The sequence below is a fragment of the Emys orbicularis genome, chromosome 7 (assembly GCF_028017835.1).
Source record: "Emys orbicularis isolate rEmyOrb1 chromosome 7, rEmyOrb1.hap1, whole genome shotgun sequence".
Classification (NCBI taxonomy): Eukaryota; Metazoa; Chordata; order Testudines; family Emydidae; genus Emys; species Emys orbicularis.
This window is the reverse complement of record NC_088689.1, coordinates 1,355,999-1,374,530: the sequence shown is the minus strand read 5'-3', so window position 1 is coordinate 1,374,530 and position 18,532 is coordinate 1,355,999. Positions and strand designations below refer to the sequence as shown.

The following is an 18,532-nucleotide window of genomic DNA, read 5'->3' as shown; positions in this document are numbered from 1 at the left end:
CGCTGGTGGAAAGGTCAAAGGTCAGCACCGGGAGCATTCTCAGCTCGGGCTGTGGCCCCGTGGGGCAGGGGCAGCTGGTGTCCCCCACCCCTCAGGAGGCCACCCCCATGACGCAGCCCATGAAAAAGCTGGGCCAAAGCAGGGGGTGGAGAGCCCCCCATGTGTTTCACCAGCCCCCAGTGTGTGGGGGCTGAAACCTGTCGGCCCCCAGCGAATCGCACTGACCCCGGGCATTGCTTCCCCCAGCCCCTGCCCTGCCCCCCGGCTCCCCTGCCCTGCCCCTGGGCTCTCCCGCCCCCCAGCTCCCCTGCCCTGCTTCCAGGCTCTCCTGACCCCCAGCTCCCCGTCCTGCCCCTGGGCTCTCCTGTCCCCCAGCTCCCATGCCCTGCCTCCCGGCTCTCCCGACCCCCAGCTCCCCATCCTGCCCCTGGGCTCTCCTGTCCCCCAGCTCCCATGCCCTGCCCCTGGGCTCTCCCACCCCCCGGCTCCCCCGCCCTGCCGCCCTTTACCCCGGCAGCCGCTGGCTGACCCATGGGGGAAGTGCCGCAGCGAGGGCTGAGCGTGGTGCTCAGAGCCAGGAATAGTTCCCGTGCCCCCTGCGGCCTGGCTCAGCACAAACTATTCCCCCCATTCCTGGCTGGCTGGGGGTCACAGGCCGGGCAGCGCGTCCCGGGGCTGGGCTGTGAGCGGTGCCGAGCCAGCAGCTCCTGAGGTCATCCCTCAAAGCAGCCAAAAGCATCACCTGCCACCCAGCCCGGCCCAGGGGATCAGAGACGCGGCCCCGTTCTCACGTGGGGCCCCCAGGGCACCACGGAGCTGGCCCCCGTCACAGGGCTTGGGGGGCTCTGGCTGGGGGGGTGATGGGAGGTCGGGTGTGGGAACGGAACAAAGTGCCCCCCTGCCCAGACTGCTGGGGGCTCCCGGCTGGGTTACGGGGCTGCCTGGCCAGCGAGGGCTGCGCTCTTCCCAGATGGGGGAGGCGCCAAGGCCCCCACCCCACAGAGCCCCCAGTGCGACCCAGCCTGCCCAGGAGCAGAGCAGCCCCCAGCCCCCTCTGCGGGCCCGAGCGCCTGGGCGCACGCCCCGGGGCCAGGCCCCAGGCTTGTTAAGCCATGCCAGGCGCTGGGTGAAGGTGACCCCATGCCAGCGGGACTGAGAATGCAGCCGGGTGAGCTCATGACAAAGGCTCCCGGGTCACATGCACTGGGCACATGTCGGTTCCCTTGGGCCCTGGGGCGGAGGAGCAGCGCAGCATAAAGCACCGGAGCCGGCGGAGCCCCCCGCAGCAGCGTGAGCTCGGACGGGCCCAGGCAACTCCGTGGCACAGCCAGCAGCCCTGCCCGGGAGAGGAGCCGCTGGGAGCACACCCAGGGCGTGGGGGGGGCATGGAGGAGGCACCCATGGAGCAGGGCGTGAAGTGGGCGACGGAGCTGATTGACCAGAAGCTGGAGGAGCAGGAGGTGAGACCCTGGGTGAGCGAACTGGAGGGCAAAGGGGGCCAGGAGCTCCTGGATCGAGGCTGAGCTGGGGGTGACGGGGGGCTCCTGGGGCGGGGCTGGGCTGGGGCTGATGGGGGGCTCCTGGGGCGGGGCTGGGGGTGACGGGGGGCTGCCTGGAGTGGGGCTGGGCTCCAGGGGCCAGGCCTGGGAGCTGTCTGCAGGGCTGCATTACTATTGATCGCCTACACCTGAACCTGTGCCCATCACCATGGGCTCAGGGCGCCTCGGTTCGGTAACCGCCCAGATTCAGCGACCTGGGGAAACACACGCCTCAGTCTGTGCTGGCCCCATGCCTGGGCCACTGCTCGGCGGGCAGCCAGGGGCCAGGCACCCCGTGGCAGGCTGGTGCCGAGCAGTGGGCAGGGAGGCCGTGCCCTGCCCCAGGTAGGGCGTTCGGACGCTCTTGAAATGGGCGGGTGTGGGGCACAGGGCAGCAGCATGGGGTGTGGGCTGCAGCGCGTGAGGAGTCAGTCCCATGGCAAGTGCAGGCATGGGGGCGCCCCTGCTCGGGGTGGGCCCCAGGCCTGGGGGATCCCAGGAGGGGCCCTCGGGGAGACGAGCCTTTCGGGCTGGCCACAGGGAGTGAGCAGCCCCAGATCAATGGGGTGTGTCCGTCAGGGCCCATGGGGACACCAGCACCACCTCCTGGTCTGTTATGGGGGCCAGAGCTGGGGGGCCCTGAGGGGCCAGGGCTGGAAGCGCCCAGAGATTAAGCTGTTGACCTTGGCAGCTCGGGCTAAACCCCTTGCATCGGCCGGGCCCCGTGTGGGTACTGGGGCTGTGGCGGGAGGGGGCCTGGGCCGATGCCAAGGGAGGCAGGGGACGGACTCCTGAGGGGGGCAGGGGATGTGGGGCAGGCCGGGGCCTGGCCCTCACCCTGCCGGCTTCCCTACTTGGCTTCACAGCGGCTCAAGAGCCAGGCCCCCGAGATGCCGCCAGCAGTGGCGAGAATGGACACGCCGGAGCTGGAGGACGAGAAGCGCCGCGGCCCCATTCACTGGGGCATCGAGGGGCTCAAGGTACGCGGGCCTGGCCTGCCCTGCTGGGGGCATCACAGCCAGACCCCCGCAGCAAGCCCTGCAGCCCCCCCCACTGGCACAGTGAGCCCGGCAGTCCCCCACGCCCTGTCTTGCTTGCACTGTTAACCCTTCCTTGGCCCAGCCCTGCCCATCAGACTGTGCCAGGAACATGCAGGGCTGGGCACTGAGGGGTTACACAGGCTGTGGCCCCCACCACACTGTGACGATGCTGCCCGTGGGAGCCAGCTCTGGTCACTCAGGGTGAACTGCAAACAGAACGGGGCAGACAAACCCCAAACGCTGGTGGATCTTCCAGTACTTAGATTTACCAACCAGCCCAAAACAGCTCCTGTAGGACCTCACTGGTTACTCAGAAGTCCAAACAATGCAGTGCCCTTAAAGTGCCCAGCCTCAGGCCTCCGTCCAGACACACACGTCAGATATGATGATGATTACTGAAAATCTTATCTCATCATATAAACGAAAGGTTCTTCCAATCCCAAAGGATCAGCCCCACACCCAGGTCCAATTATAACTTAGATCTTACCCAAAATACACGCTATAGTCAATTCTTGTTAACTAAACTAAAATTTCTTTAAAAAGAAAAAAGAGAGAGTGTTGGTTCAAAGATCAATATACAGACAGACTTGAATTCCATTCTTGAGGTTCAGATACATAGCAGAGGTGAGCTTGTCGTTGCCAAAAGTCCTTTTAGAAATAGTCCAGAGGTTATAGTCCAATGTCCATATTCAGGGTGGCTCCAGTCAGTGACTGGGGATCTCAATCCTTGTGGCTTAAGGTTTCCCCCTCTTGAAACCCAAAGCAGATCTGAGATGAAGCAGGGTCGTGTCCCAAGGTTCTTATACATTTCCAGCAGCCTCTCGGCCTGAGAAAACAATAGCTTAACTCTCCTTCTCCCAAACATCCTGGCAATTAGCACAGGGTAATTTATCCATTACACAGTTCAGATACAGGTTACCACAACCTTCAAAGAGACATAGAGACAATAATACTATTTCCCTCAAGTGTCTTCCTAAATGTTAATATCCCTTTTTTTGATCTTTGAATCAAAGCTATAGCAATAGACAACACTTGTTTGCTGACATCACAAGACCTGAGCACACAGCTCCCCTTCTACCTCTAACAATGCCGGCTGCCCTGCAGCTCTATTCATTTACAGATCCTCCTAACCAGTCTCTAAAGTTCAGCCCTGGGTCAGGTCAGTCTGGGAGGTAATTAACTCTTTCTGGCCCTGTCACCTTCCAATGAGATATTATGTTACACTCATAACGTCACACACACACACTGTGCTGCGCTGGCACTGGGGGTCAGCAGGGAATTGGCCCCACGTCTGGGCTCGTCACCTCCCCCTGGGCATCCGTGTCCGGAGCTGCAGGCTGGGTCCAGGCCAGATGGCGCGGGGCCGATGTGGTGCCGAGGAGGAACCTGAGGCAGTACCAGACAGAGGGCCCAGCCAGCAGCATGTTGGTCTGACAGAGGAGCAGGGGCCGGCCGGACCTGGGGGCAGGGGCCGGCCGGACCTGGGGGCAGGGGCCGGCCGGACCTGGGGGCAGGGGCCGGTTAGAAGGACCCGGGGGCGGGGGCCGGCCAGACCCAGGGGCAGGGGCTGGTTAGAAGGGCCCGGGGGCGGGGGCTGGTTAGAAGGACCCGGGGGCAGGGGCTGGTTAGAAGGGCCCGGGGGCGGGGGCCGGTTAGAAGGGCCCGGGGGCGGGGGCCGGTTAGAAGGGCCCGGGGGCGGGGGCCGGTTAGAAGGGCCCGGGGGCGGGGGCTGGTTAGAAGGGCCTGGGGGCGGGGGCTGGTTAGAAGGGCCTGGGGGCAGGGGCCGGCCAGACCCAGGGGCAGGGGCTGGTTAGAAGGGCCTGGGGGCGGGGGCTGGTTAGAAGGGCCCGGGGGCGGGGGCCGGTTAGAAGGGCCCGGGGGCGGGGGCCGGTTAGAAGGGCCCGGGGGCGGGGGCCGGTTAGAAGGGCCCGGGGGCGGGGGCTGGTTAGAAGGGCCTGGGGGCAGGGGCCGGCCAGACCCAGGGGCAGGGGCTGGTTAGAAGGGCCCGGGGGCGGGGGCTGGTTAGAAGGGCCCGGGGGCGGGGGCCGGTTAGAAGGGCCCGGGGGCGGGGGCTGGTTAGAAGGGCCCGGGGGCGGGGGCCGGTTAGAAGGGCCTGGGGGCAGGGGCCGGCCAGACCCAGGGGCAGGGGCTGGTTAGAAGGGCCCGGGGGCGGGGGCTGGTTAGAAGGGCCCGGGGGCGGGGGCCGGTTAGAAGGGCCCGGGGGCGGGGGCTGGTTAGAAGGGCCCGGGGGCGGGGGCCGGTTAGAAGGGCCTGGGGGCAGGGGCCGGCCAGACCCAGGGGCAGGGGCTGGTTAGAAGGGCCCGGGGGCGGGGGCTGGTTAGAAGGGCCCGGGGGCGGGGGCCGGTTAGAAGGGCCCGGGAGCGGGGGCTGGTTAGAAGGGCCTGGGGGCAGGGGCCGGCCAGACCCAGGGGCAGGGGCTGGTTAGAAGGGCCCGGGGGCGGGGGCTGGTTAGAAGGGCCCGGGGGCGGGGGCCGGTTAGAAGGGCCCGGGGGCGGGGGCTGGTTAGAAGGGCCTGGGGGCGGGGGCTGGTTAGAAGGAGCCGGGGGCGGGGGCCGGTTAGAAGGGCCCGGGGGCGGGGGCTGGTTAGAAGGGCCTGGGGGCGGGGGCTGGTTAGAAGGAGCCGGGGGCGGGGGCCGGCCAGACCCAGGGGCAGGGGCTGGTTAGAAGGGCCCGGGGGCGGGGGCTGGTTAGAAGGGCCCGGGGGCGGGGGCCGGTTAGAAGGACCCGGGGGCAGGGGCTGGTTAGAAGGGCCCGGGGGCGGGGGCTGGTTAGAAGGGCCCGGGGGCGGGGGCTGGTTAGAAGGAGCCGGGGGTGGGGGCCGGTTAGAAGGACCCGGGGGGATGCTGGCAGCTGCTGCTTCGGAGGCCCTGCCCCTGCACTGGGGCCATGAGGGCAGCCCCTGTGCGTGGAGAGCCCCACCGGGACCCCAGCAGAGGAGCGGGGCTGGGCTGGGCCGTTCTATGCTGATGCCCCCCAGGCCTGCCTGGCTGGGGCTGGTCTCTGCACCCCGAATCCATTCCCCCCCCCCATGATGTGTGAAGTGCAGGGCCAGGACCAAGCCCCGGCTCACTGCCCCTAGGGTGCTGGGCAGGGACCCCCTCCCCAGCCTGCCAGACACCTGGCCCAGGCCAGCTGTTAAACACAGATGGCAGTGCTGCCCCACGCGGCTTCCCTCTGCTGGGGCTGGGGTTGGGCAGTCTGTGATGGGGGGGGGTCGCCTGGTTGGGGGCTGGAGCAGGCATTCTGGGAGGGGTCAGGGCTGAGGGGCCAGGGGTTGGGTGATTAGTAAGAGGCCAGGGAAGGGCCAGGCAGTTGGGAGCCAGGGGTGTGTGGGGGGTGGGCTGGGGGTCAGGACCAGGGGCCAGGCAGTTGGGGGTCAGGACCAGGGGCCAGGCAGTTGGAGATCAGGACCAGGGGGTCTGTGGGAAGGGTTGGGGGTCAGGACCAGGGGCCAGGCAGTTGGGGGTCAGGACCAGGGGGTCTATAGGGAGGGTTGGGGGTCAGGACCAGGGGCCAGGCAGTTGGGGGTCAGGACCAGGGGGTCTGTGGGGAGGGTTGGGGGTCAGGACTGGGGCCAGGCAGATGGGGACTAGGGAGTCGGGGGGGACAGGTTGGGGGTACCTCACATCCTGCTTGTTTAAAGCCAGGGAGTGGGCGCTGCCGGGGAGGGACCCAGGAGTCCGGTGCCCTGGCAGGGCTCTCCCCAGAGGCTGCAGCGCAGCTGTGCCCGTCTCCGCAGGGCCAGGGGCGGGAGCGGAAGAGCTCACTGGACCTGCGCCGGGAGATCCTCCACGTGGGCGGCATCCAGTACCTCTTCGAGCTGTGCAAGACGCGCCGGAAGCGCAGGGAGGAGAAGGCGGTGCCGGAGCCGGAGCCGGAGGAGATCGTAAGGGGGGACCCGGGAGGATGTGGGTCTGTGCCAGCCTGGCTGGGAGGCCAGCAGATCCCTGTTGTTGACCAAGATGTTGGCCACCCCAGAGAGCAGCTCCCTCCCGGTCAGAGCACCTCTGGGGCGAGGGCCTGGCGTCCTTCCCTGTGGGGGGGGCTCTGGGGCCAGGTTCGTGGCGCTCCCCACATGGGACACACAGGCCCCTTGAGCTGCTGTCTCATCCACCTGCAGGTGGGCCCCGTGGAGGAGGAGGCGTTCCTGAGGGCAGCTGTGCAGGGCAAGATCCGGGTCATTGAGAAGTTCCTGGGGGACGGGGGCTCCCCTGACACCTGTGACGAGGTAACGGCCCCCATCCCTCGCCCCCCCGGCGAACCTGCGCAGCCAGGCTCCAGCGAGTGGGCAGCATCCAGCCCAGGCCCCCCCACCCCACAGCCAGCCCTGCCCCCGGCAGCTCTTGGCCCGGGCTCTGGCGTGCCCAGCCCCCAATAGCACCCAGGGCTGGAGTCAAGAACGATGGGGCCCTGAGGACCATGGAAACTGGGGGCCCCCCAGTCTGGCCCCGTCCCCCCTTGACGAAGGGCTGTCGAGTCCAAACCTGAGTGGTGCTGTGACCCAGTGTGCCAGGTCGCAATGCCACTTGCCCAAATCCGGTGGTCGGGGGGGGGGGGGGGCCCTGTGCCGGTGCATGGGTTAATCTGGGTCTGTTGGCACCTAGATACCAGGGGCTCGAGCCTTCCCCAGATGGACATTGGATGGCTGGGCTGGGGCACCCCCTCTTCCCAGGAGAGAGCCATCCTCCCCGGAGACGGTGCCAGGCCCGGCTGAGCCTGGACACGCCCAGGAACAGGGCTTTCGGAGCCCTGCTGGCCCGTCCCAAACACCAAGATGGCCGGGTCCCTGGGCGAGACCCGTGAGTCGCCCTTGGGAGGGCTGGTGGCCGTGGCTGCCCGGGGCGGTGCAGCAGTGCTGGCTGGGCGTCCTTTTGACGCCTGCGTCTTTGCCGCCTCCTGCCCCAGTTCCACCGGACGGCCCTGCACCGCGCCTCGCTGGAAGGGCACCTGGAGATCCTGGAGAGGTTGCTGGACCATGGCGCAACCGTGGATTTCCGAGACCGGGTGAGACACCGGGACTGGCACTGGGTCAGCACTCCTTCGGCCAATCCATCCAGGGAGGAGCCGCAGTGGGGTGGAGGATGTGGGGCGGCCGGACAGGCCCAGCGACTGCAGCCCAGGGGAGCCCTTCCTGGGGGCAGGCTGCGCCACACTGCTACTGCACGGCTCACCCCCCTTCCTCTGCCATGCAGGGCACCATGGGAGACGTGGTGACGCCAACCTGGCTGTTCACCCCTCGACTCAGACCCCAAACCAGCGTGCGAGGCCGACCCCGGGCTGCTGCCGCTGCCCATGCACTCCTGCCCCACTGCAGGGCCTCCCCCAGCCGCTGGAGGGGGCGGAGCATCCAGCCTCCCCCAGCCCCACATCCTCATCAGTTAGAGGGACTGGAGGGTGGGCAGTGAGGGGTGCAGGGTGGGGAGCCGGGGGTGCGGGTGTTGTTGCTGCCGTTCTGACCGGGGTCTCTTGCTGGTGCAGCTGGACTGCACGGCCATGCACTGGGCCTGCCGGGGGGGGCACCTGGACGCCGTGAAGCTGCTGCAAGACCGAGGCGCTGACCTCAACCTGAAAGATAAGGTGGGGGCTGCGGGGCCATGGCAGCGCTGGCAGTGGGGGGCAGGGGAGAGCTATGGCTGGCATAGAGCAGTGGCAGCAGAGGCTGGAGGGTAGTGGTGGATGGGGACGTATGGGGAGCAGGGCTGAGGTGGGGAAGTAGTGGGGCAGGGCTGTGGGGGGCAGTGGGTGTGGGGTGGGGGCAGGGCTGTGGCAGCTGGGTAGCGATGGAGGCAGTAGGGGGCAGGGCTGTGGCAGTGGTGGGTGGGTAGAGGTGAGGGAGAAGTAAGGGGGCAGGGCTGAGGTGGGTGGATGTGGGGTGGGGGCAGGGTTGTGGCAGGTGGGGGCGGGGCTGTGGGGGTGGGGGATAGGGCGGAGATGGGGGTAGCAATGAGGCTACAGCATTTGGCTGTCTGGATTAATTATTTTAAACCAATGGGGAGCTAATGGCAGGTGCCCCCCCTTGCCATACTCAGCTCATGAGCACCCCCCTGCATGTGGCGACCCGAACTGGGCAGACGGAGATCGTGGAGCATCTGATCAACACAGGGGTGGATGTCAACTCCCGGGACAGGGTAAGAGCCCCCAGCAGCAGCGCTTGTACCCACGGGTGTCTGGCACCCCCAGCACCTCCCTGTGGTGTGCATCCCCCCACCCCCCTGTGACCCGGAGTGTCCAGAGTATGCCTAGGTCAGGGCAGGCTGCAAAAGGGAGAGCAGATTCCCCCAAAACTGGTGGTTAACACTGAAGTTAGATTCACCAACCAGTCCCAAACTGTGCTCCGGATCCCCCCACTGGTTATCTGAAGCTGAAAAAGGAAATCACCCAGGGCCCTGTATTGCATTCCAGTTCTCTGGCTCCCAAGCAGCAAACCGGTTCAGTAATGTGAGAAATTACGTAGAAACGCCTCGTTCTTTTTGCTGATCCAGACGAACACGGCTACCGCTCTGAAACTAGAAACGCTGCTCACTTATACAAATGTCCTTCTGAACCCAGAAGGGCCAGCCACATTCCTAGAGGGGTCACCGTGTTAGTCTGTATCCGCAAAAACAACGAGGAGTCCTTGTGGCACCTTAGAGACCCAGCCACTCCCAGTCTGTATTCAGGCCTAATTTGATGGTGTCCAGTTTGCAAATTAATTCCAGTTCTGTAGTTTCTTGTTGGAGTCTGTTTTTGAAGGGTTTTTTTGTTGAAGAATGGCCACTTTTAAGTCTGTTATTGAGTGTCCAGGGAGATTGAAGTGTTCTCCGATTGGTTTTTGAATGTTATAATTCCTGATGTCAGATTTGTGTCCATTTATTCTTTTGCGTAAAGACTGTCCGGTTTGGCCAATGTACATGGCAGAGGGGCATCGCTGGCACATGATGGCATATATCACATTGGTAGATCTGCAGGTGAATGAGCCCCTGATGGTGTGGCTGATGTGGTCAGGTCCTATGATGGTGTCCCTTGAATAGATATGCGGACAGAGTTGGCAACGGGGTTTGTTGCAGGGTTTGGTTCCTGGGTTAGTGTTTTTGTTGTGTGCTGTGTAGTACCCTGCAACAAACTGTTCTCATGTCCCCTCTCAGTCTTCTCTTCTCCAGACTAAACAAACCCAATTTTGTCAATCTTCCCTCATAGCTCATGTTTTCTAGACCTTTCATCATTTTTGTTGCTCTTCTCTGGACTTTCTCCAATTTCTCCACATCCTTCCTGAAATGTGGCACCCAGAACTGGACACAATACTTCAGTTAAGGCCTAATCAGCACCACGTGTAGAGCAGAAGAATTACTTCTCGTGTCTTGCTTACAATACTCCTGCTAATACAGCCCAGAATGATGTTCGCTTTTTTTGCAACAGCGTTACTCTGTTGACTCATATTTAGCTTGTGATCCACTGTGACCCCCATATCTTTCCACAGTACTCCTTCCTAAGCAGTCATTTCCCATTTTGTATGTGTGCAACTGATTGTTCCTTCCTAAACGGAGTACTTTGCATTTGTCCTTATTGAATTTCATCCTATTTACTTGAGACCATTTCTCCAGTTTGTCCAGATCATTTTGAATTTTGATCTTATCCTACAAAGCACTTGCAACCCCTCCCAGCTTAGTAATGTCCGCAAATGTTATAAGTGTACTCTCCATGCCATTCTCTAAATCATTGATGAAGATATTGAACAGAACCGGACCCAGAACTGATCCCTGTGGGACCCCACTCGTTATGCCCTTTTCCAGTGTGACTGTGAACCACTGATAACTACTCTCTGGAATGATTTTCCAACCAGTTTTGCACCTACCTTATAGTAGCTCCATCTAGGTTGCATTTTCCTAGTTTGTTTATGAGAAGGTCATGCTAGACAGTATCAAAAGCTTTACTAAAGTCAAGATATACCACGTTTACTGCTTCTCCCCATCCACAAGGCTTGTTACCCTGTCAAGGAAAGCTATCAGGCTGGTTTGACACGATTTGTTCTTCACAAATCCATGCTGACTGTTACTTATCACCTTGTTATCTTCTAGGTGTTTCCAAATTGATTGCTTAATCCTTTGCTCCATTATCTTTCCGGGTACAAAAGTTAAGCTGACTGGTCTGTAATCCCCCGGGTTGTCCTTATTTCCCTTTTTGTAGATGGGCACTATATTTGCCCCTTTCCAGTCTTCTGGAATCTCTCCCGTCTTCCATGACTTTTCGAAGATAATTGCTAATGGCTCAGATATCTCCTCAGTCAGCTCCTTGAGTATTCTAGGATGCATTTCATCAGGCCCTGGTGATTTGAAGACATCTAACTTGTCTAAGGGTATGTCTACATCCAGCCGCTAGTTCGGCGGCTGGGAATCGAAGTTCCGGGTTCGATTTATCGCGTCTGGTCTGGACGCGATATATCGATCCCGGAAGCGCTCGCCGTCGACTGCGGTACTCCAGCTCGGCGAGAGGAGTACCGCGGAGTCGACGGGGAGCCTGCCTGCCGCGTGTGGACCGCGTCTGAACCGCGGTAAGTTCGAACTAAGGTATGTCGACTTCAGCTACGTTATTCACGTAGCTGAAGTTGCGTACCTTAGTTCGAATTTGGGGGTTAGTGTAGACCAGGCCTAAGTAATTTTTACTTGTTCTTTCCCTATTTTAGACTCTGATCCTAATATAGTGACTGCCTACCACTGGCAGTCACTATGTTAGACGTCCAATCGCCACCAACCTTCTTGGTGAAAACCGAAACAAAGAAGTCATTAAGCACCTCTGCCATTTCCACATTTTCTGTTATTGTTTTTTCCCCCTCGTTGAGTAATAGGCCTACCCTGTCCTTGGTCTTCCTCTTGCTTCTAATGTATTTGTAGAATGTTTTCTTGTTACCTTTTATGTCCCTAGCTAGTTTGGTCTTGTTTTGTGCCTTGGCCTTTCCAATTTTGTCCCTACATACTTGTGTTATTTGTTTATATTCATCCTTTGTAATTTGACCTGGTTTCCACTTTTTGTAGGACTCTTTTTTGAGTTTTAGATCATTGAAGATCTCCTGGTTAAGCCAGGGTGGTCTCTTGCCATACTTCCTCTCTTTCCTACGCAGTGGGATAGTTTGCTCTTGTGCCCTTAATAATGTCTCTTTGAAAAACTGCCAACTGTCTTCAATTGTTTTTTCCTTAGACTTGCTTCCCATGGGATCTGACCTACCAACTCCCTGAGTTTGCTAAACTCTGCCTTCTTGAAATCCATTGTCTTTATTTTGCTGTTCTCCCTCCTACCATTCCTTAGAATCATGAACTCTACCATTTCATGATCACTTTCACCCCAGCTGCCTTCCACTTTCAAATTCTCAACCAGTTCCTCCCTTGTCAAAATCAGATCTAGAACAGCCTCCCCCCAGTAGCTTTCTCCACCTTCTAAAATAAAAAGTTGTCTCCAATACATCCCAAGAACTTGTTGGAGAATCTGTGCCCTGCTGTGTTATTTTCCCAACAGATGTCTGGGGAGTTGACAAAAAGCCTCATCCACCACTTCTTCCTGGTTAGGTGGTCTGTAGTAGACCCCTACCAGGACATCTCCCTTGTTTTTATCCCTTTTATCCTTAGCCAGAGAGTTTCAACAAATCTGACAGAGCCATATCCTCCTCCCTCGGTGGTGTGACAGCAGTCCTCTGTAGCTGGGTAGCATCCTCAGCCTTGGATGTCTCCTTGTGAATACTCTCGAGGAATTCCTCATGGGCACGGATGCTCCTCAGCCCAGTCACCTCCTCCTGCAGCTCTGCCACTTGCTTCCTGAGCGATTCCACTAGCAGGCACCTCTCACACTGGATGGTCCCCCCAGCCTGGCTTTCTGAGAGTGGGAAATGCAGCCACAGTCTCTGCAAAGCCACACCGGGATCTGGGTAGAGGCATCCATGGTCGAGCTCTCTGTCTGGATACCGGCGCAGGTGGAGGAGACAGGAGCAGCGTTGGCACTGGCGATGTGGCCCTTCCTAACCATAGCGACTATATTACGTCTCCCTCCCACAAACTCCCGTTTGAGGTCCATACCTTACCCACTGACTCCTTACGTGGCAGATGTGTATAGGATTCATTGCTGCGTTGTAATATTGGTATGGATACTGTTATAAACGGTCACCCCTGTTCCATCCAGCGTCACATCCCCCCACGCACCCCCCACCCCCCCCAGCCATGCAGGCCCCGTGCGGACTGGGTGCTGCTGCCCTTGGGGGGGCCCAGCCCCGCCATTCTCTCCCTTGCCGTCCCATGGCGCCGGGTATGGGGGGGAGGCGTGTGCTCAGGGCAGGCTGGGCTCCTTTTGGGGGAGGGGAGCTGCAGGATGGGTTCCCTGTGACGCCCGCGCACTCCGTCCCTTGCAGGAGGGGGACAGCGCGCTGCATGACGCCGTGCGGCTCAACCGCTACAAGATCATTAAGATGCTGATCCTGTACGGGGCGGACATGATGGCTCAGAACCTGGTGAGTGGCTCCCGCTGCTGCTGCCTGGACTGGAGGGGGCGGGCAGGGGGCAGCCCCCAGTGGTGGGATCACACCACGCAGATAAGAGCCTTGCTTCTGTCGCCAGCGGGGGATTCGCCTTCTTTGGGGGGGCAGAGCCTCCATCCCCAGAGCCTGCAGTACATGGAGGGGTGGCAGGTCACGGCACGTCCCAGCCCCAGCTGGGTGCTCCTTGCTGCTCCCCTCACGTGGGGCAGGAGGTCTGGCTCGTCTCACCCTCTGCCCCCTCCCTCCCCCCACAGGCAGGAAAGACCCCCACGGATCTGGTGCAGCTCTGGCAGGCAGACACCCGGCAGGCGCTGGAGACGCAGGAGCCTGGCGAGACGGAGGCCCTGGCGTGAGGGGTGGGCGGACGGGCTGGGCTGGGGAATGGGACCCAGCGGTGGGAATCTTGGAATAAAACCCAGTGAACAAGAGTCCAGCATCTGGCGCCAGCAGAAGCCACGTGGGCTGCAGGGGCAGGTGTTACCGGGCCGGGCCCGGGTCGTCCCTCGGGGGTGGGGGCGGGCAGTGCCCGGCCGGGTCCGGGTCGTCTCTCGGGGGTGGGGGCGGGCGGTGCCCGGCCGGGTCGGAGTCGTCCCTCGGGGGTGGGGGCGGGCGGTGCCCGGCCGGGTCGGAGTCGTCCCTCGGGGGTGGGGGCGGGCGGTGCCCGGCCGGGTCGGAGTCGTCCCTCGGGGGTGGGGGCGGGCGGTGCCCGGCCGGGTCCGGGTCGTCCCTCGGGGGTGGGGGCGGGCGGTGCCCGGCTGGGTTGGAGTCGTCCCTCGGAGGTGGGGGCGGGCGGTGCCCGGCCGGGTCTGGGTCGTCCCTCGGGGGGCGGGATGCTGGGCAGGGCTGCACCATTTTCTATCTGGATTCTTTTTCCTTGCGTTAATCCCATCCGAGGGGGTCGGCTGTACACACCCTGCCCCCCACAGTGCTCTGTTCAGTGCCAGACCCTCCGTCGCTGTGACATGCCAGGCACAATCCAGCTGGGTCACGCCTGCCCTCTAACCTGGGGGGCCCTTTGCACTGCTTTGCTGCTGGATCCCCACAAACAGCCCCACCCTGCAAGTCACTCCCAGGCTCCTGGTGCCTCAATTCACTAACTCTGTCAGGTTGAAGCGACGTGTCTCACCACATGCTCTCCCCGGTCTCACGGACCAACCCCTCTAGGTCAGGACCCTCCTCCCAGAATCCGATGAATCCTCTGTTGCTTTAGGTGCAGAGAATCGCTGGCAGGGAGCCAGAAGGGTGCCTTGGGGTGTCTGCCCCTCCTTTGTATAGCTTGTCCCCCTTTCGAAAAACATTTCCAGCTGGGCACTGGGAGACAAAACGTCTGTGGGGAAGGATGTTCCCTGCTGCGTTTTTCTCACCTGTTGGAGTGTCCTTTGTTTCCCTTCCTGTTTGCTTAAATGCAAATGAAGCAGCGGCCACATTCCTTCGTTGGAGCCAGACCTGCTCAGTTTGGAACGTGTGTTAACACTCTACAGTGGAATCTTAGAATGTCACAGACAATGTTGCCACACATATTTCATCAGGACAAAAATGACCAGCAAGTTATGAGTTTTCAAACGACACTGCACAAGGCATACCTGTACAAAGATCACTACAATAGTGTCTGGGGGGGGGGGGGGGCATGGGGGACGTTCTGTCACAATCACCCCACATGCTAACTTGTCTTCCTTTAGGCCATCCCACTGCTCCATCATGGGTCTCCCTGTCTTTTGCCTTCTGATGGACTCTCTTACCCAGCTGGCTGTCAGCACTGTGCTGTATGTGCCCAGACGTCTCAGCCTGCGCTTCCCTGTTTCTGCGTGTTACACTGAGCGTGTCTGTAACACACACGTTCCTCAGGCAGGTTCTCTTGCCTACCCCCCTCGTCCATCCCAACTGCCGCATTTCCCTGGAACGGAACATTTGCTCATGCCGCTTCTTGGTTGCCCGACCCTCAGCACCATACATTGCAAGTGGGCAGAGCCCCACGCTACAGCCCTTCCTTCCAGTCTTACTGGGATCGTCCCTGTTTGCAGGGCTGGGTAGCTGTATTGGTCCAAGGATATTAGAGAGACAAGCGGGGAGGGACTTTTATTGGAGCAACTTCTGGTGGTGAGAGAGACAAGCTTTGGAGCCATACAGAGCTCCCACTCAGAGCTGGAGCATCACAGCTATATACAAGGGGAACACGTTGTTTAGCATAAGCAGTTAATCCATATTGTGAGAGACCATTCGGGGTGAAGTGGCCTGTTAACACATCTGCAATTCTAGGACAAAAAGAGGAGGTGGGTTTATAGGTAATAAGCCATAAATCTAGTGTCTCTATTCAGTCCATGATTTTCAGTGCAAAAAAACCCCACCATCGCTCTGGGCTGTATTAACAGGAGTGTTGTACGCAAGACACGAGAAGTAATTCTTCCGCTCTACCCCGCGCTGATAGAGCTCACCTGGAGTATTGTGTCCCATTCTGGGTCCTGGGGCCGCGCTTTGGGAAAGATGTGGACAAATTGGAGAGAGTCCAGAGGCAAGCAACACAAACGATGACCTACCAGGAGAGATTGACAAAACTGGGTTTGTTTAGCCTGGAGAAGCAAAGACTGAGGGGGGGCCTGGTCAAAGTTTTCAAGTGCATAAAAGATTGTTATAAAGAGGAGGGTGCTAAATTGTTCTCCTTAGCCACTGAGGACGGGACAAGAAGCAACGGGCTTAAATTGCAGCAAGGGAGATGTAGGCCATGTCTACACTGCCACTTATGTTGGCAAAACCTATGTCGCTCGGGGGTGTGAAAAAACAGCCCCCCGAGCGCCGTATGTTACGCTGACCTAAGCGGCATCGGTACGGCTGTGCCACTGTGAGCTCTCTAGTGTAGACATGGCCTTTGGTTGGCCTCGGAAAAACTTCCTACCTCTCAGGCTGGTTAAGCACTGGGATAAATTGCCCAGGGAGGTGGTGGAATCTCCGTCACTGGAGGTGTTTAAGAGCAGGTTGGATGCACACCTGCCAGCAGGGCTGGCCCTAGACCAAATGGTGCCCCCCCCCCCCGTCCAGCGGTTAAACTTTTCAATACCTTATTTCTTTATTGCATTTGTTGCCCATTACACGACTTTGATGCATGATTTACATTCATGATTGATCCCTGTCACAGAAGATGATAAATTTGCACGCTAGGCTCTGTAAATCTGTATTTATTCATGCCATATATAAGCAAATAAAAAAAATTCTTTTCCTCCAAGCTTATAGAAATGTTTAAATGTTAAGAATAACTTGAAATGTGCTAACATCAATACCTGAAACAGTTCACTTCAAACATTCCGTTTCCCCTTTTGTCGCTAACAACAAAAACAGCCCCCCCCGAGCCCAACACCCCCCGAGCCCAGCGCCCCCCCAAGCCCGGCACCCCAGGCTTTCGTCTGGGTCGGCTGCCCCTAAAGCCAGCCCTGGTCTAGATAATACTGAGTCCTGCCTCGGTGCAGGGGCTGGACTAGCCGACCTAGCGAGGTCCCTGCCAGCCCGACATGTCTGTGATTCTCTGATTTATGACTTATTCCAACAATCTGAAGCTCCTTTTCTGTCTATGACTGCAGAGGTGTTAACAGGCCACTTGACCTTGCAGAGTCTTTTACAATATGTGTTAAGTGCGTATGCGAAACAATCTGTTCCCGCTTGTATTTAGCTGTGACACTCCCCGACTGATCCCCGGCTCCTTCTCTGCGGTACCCCCTCCTCCGCAGTCATTGCCCGGCGTGTGTGTGCGCGACTGATCCCTCCTTCCTAACTGCAGCACTTTGCATTTGTCTTTATGGAGTTCCCTCCAGAGGCTTTAGTAGGACCATGATTTTAGTGGCTAATAATGTGAGGGGCTGAGGGGCCAGGCTCGGCGTTTGAAGGGTTGTGCTGGTTTCCCTGGAGGAAAAGGACAGCGCTCGGGTATGGAGAGCTCAGCTAGGAAGAGCTCTGTGTAGCTGAAAGCTCGTCTCTCACCAACAGAAGTTGGTCCAATAAAAGATCTGATCTCACCCCGCGTGCAGCCTTTCTGGTATCTTCCAGCCACTTCTCTGTCCCCATGTGCGGCAGGCAGTGAGCGGGTCGCAGGGTTGAAATGACACCCTGCTCTGTGATCGCTGTGCGTACGCTGACCCCGACTCTCCAGCACGGCTTTTCTGGACGATCTTTCTCCTCGCTGTGTCGAGTAAGAGCATCCTCAGCCAGCGGGCACCAGCGGGCCTTCTCCGGGCTGCTGGCCGATCTCGTCACGGAGTCCCCGGCTGGGTGCGCGGGCACCGCCCCGAATGAAGTCAGGCAGGGCTCTGGTGCAGGGCGGCTCCCCTCAGGGCACACGCTCCCCAGGGCAAGACGCTTCCTGGGTGTCACTGCTCCCTGGGTCTGACCTCGGAGCGTTCAGCCCCCTGTTCACCCCACCCCGGGAGCTCCCTGCAGCGAGTGTCCCTGGATCGGACACCCGGGGAAGCCTCACGGGCCCCCCACGGGCCCTGCCCCCCACTCCGCAGCCAGCAGTGACTCTCGGCCAGCGTGGGACACAGACGGGTTATTAGTCGTCGCTCGGGAGCACAGCGTAGAACAGAGCACAGAAATCGGGACATTCACAAAAGTCCATCTCGGGGGATCCCCCCGGAGTCCCAAACCAGGAGCCTGACTCGCTCCCAGCAGCCCAGCCTCAGACGCTCCTGTTGCCCCTCCTCCGTCCTTTGTCTCTTTCCCAGGCAAAAGGGCCACCTGGTCTCCACCCTTCTCCTTGCTCCAACTTGTGGCAGCCCCGACCATCCGTTGCCGGGTTACAGAGTACTTCGGCCATTATCTATGTCAGGCAGCGAGGGGTAGCCACACCTGCCCCCTGGGGGCTCAGGAAAAATCACAGCCCCTTGTCCCACCCCCTAGGTATTTGTGTAACACACAGGGGAAACTGAGGCGCACACCCAGTATTCAGAGAAAACATTAAGTAATAAACCCTCCTACTTTGCCACACTGGTTATTCCAAAATGCCACAGAAATGATCCTGTATGCCCAGCATTTCCAGGAGACCCTGTAACAACACGCCAGCCCCAGGAGTCAGGAGCAAACCAGTAGCCCTGCTACTCCCCTGGGACATGTCCAACATGATCACCAGCTAGCCCCCTAGCATAACACTGCAGTCCCCTGGCCTCGGCACTCCTGCATCCAGAACGTCCGTCGTTAAGGGAGGTTTTGGTGCTCACACGCCCCTCTTGAAATACAAACCCACCTGGTGTTTACAAGTGACCCTACAGTAACAAACTCCTGCATGCTGCCGCGGATCCCGTGGGACCCCAGGAGCGTGTGGGGTCCAGCCTAGCTGCCCCAGGGCAAAAGACACTCCCGCCTGGTGAGAATGACTGCAGTGATGGGGAGTGGGAGCTGCAGCTGGCTCTGGGGAGTGGCAGCGGAGGGTGTGCCCCCAGGACAGCTGAATACCAGCC

General features: G+C 59.9%; 1 protein-coding gene across 1 annotated transcript; it reads left to right on the top strand.

The window, feature by feature from the left end:
• Positions 1 to 1,385: 1,385 nt before the first annotated feature.
• On the top strand, positions 1,386 to 13,447 carry ANKRD2 (ankyrin repeat domain 2). Its single transcript, XM_065408092.1, has 9 exons — positions 1,386 to 1,460; positions 2,405 to 2,518; positions 6,339 to 6,485; positions 6,720 to 6,827; positions 7,505 to 7,603; positions 8,078 to 8,176; positions 8,629 to 8,727; positions 12,969 to 13,067; positions 13,349 to 13,447. The coding sequence occupies exons 1-9, from the start codon at positions 1,386 to 1,388 to the stop codon at positions 13,445 to 13,447; spliced, it is 939 nt and encodes a 312-aa protein (XP_065264164.1).
• Positions 13,448 to 18,532: the final 5,085 nt, after the last annotated feature.

Excerpts from the sequence above, each read along its gene's own strand:
- ANKRD2 (XM_065408092.1), top strand. The coding sequence starts at position 1,386 with ATGGAGGAGGCACCCATGGAGCAGGGCGTGAAGTGGGCGACGGAGCTG. Across the intron at positions 2,519-6,338 it reads GGGGCATCGAGGGGCTCAAG|GGCCAGGGGCGGGAGCGGAA; the intron begins GTACGCGGGCCT and ends CCGTCTCCGCAG. Across the intron at positions 13,068-13,348 it reads ACATGATGGCTCAGAACCTG|GCAGGAAAGACCCCCACGGA; the intron begins GTGAGTGGCTCC and ends CTCCCCCCACAG.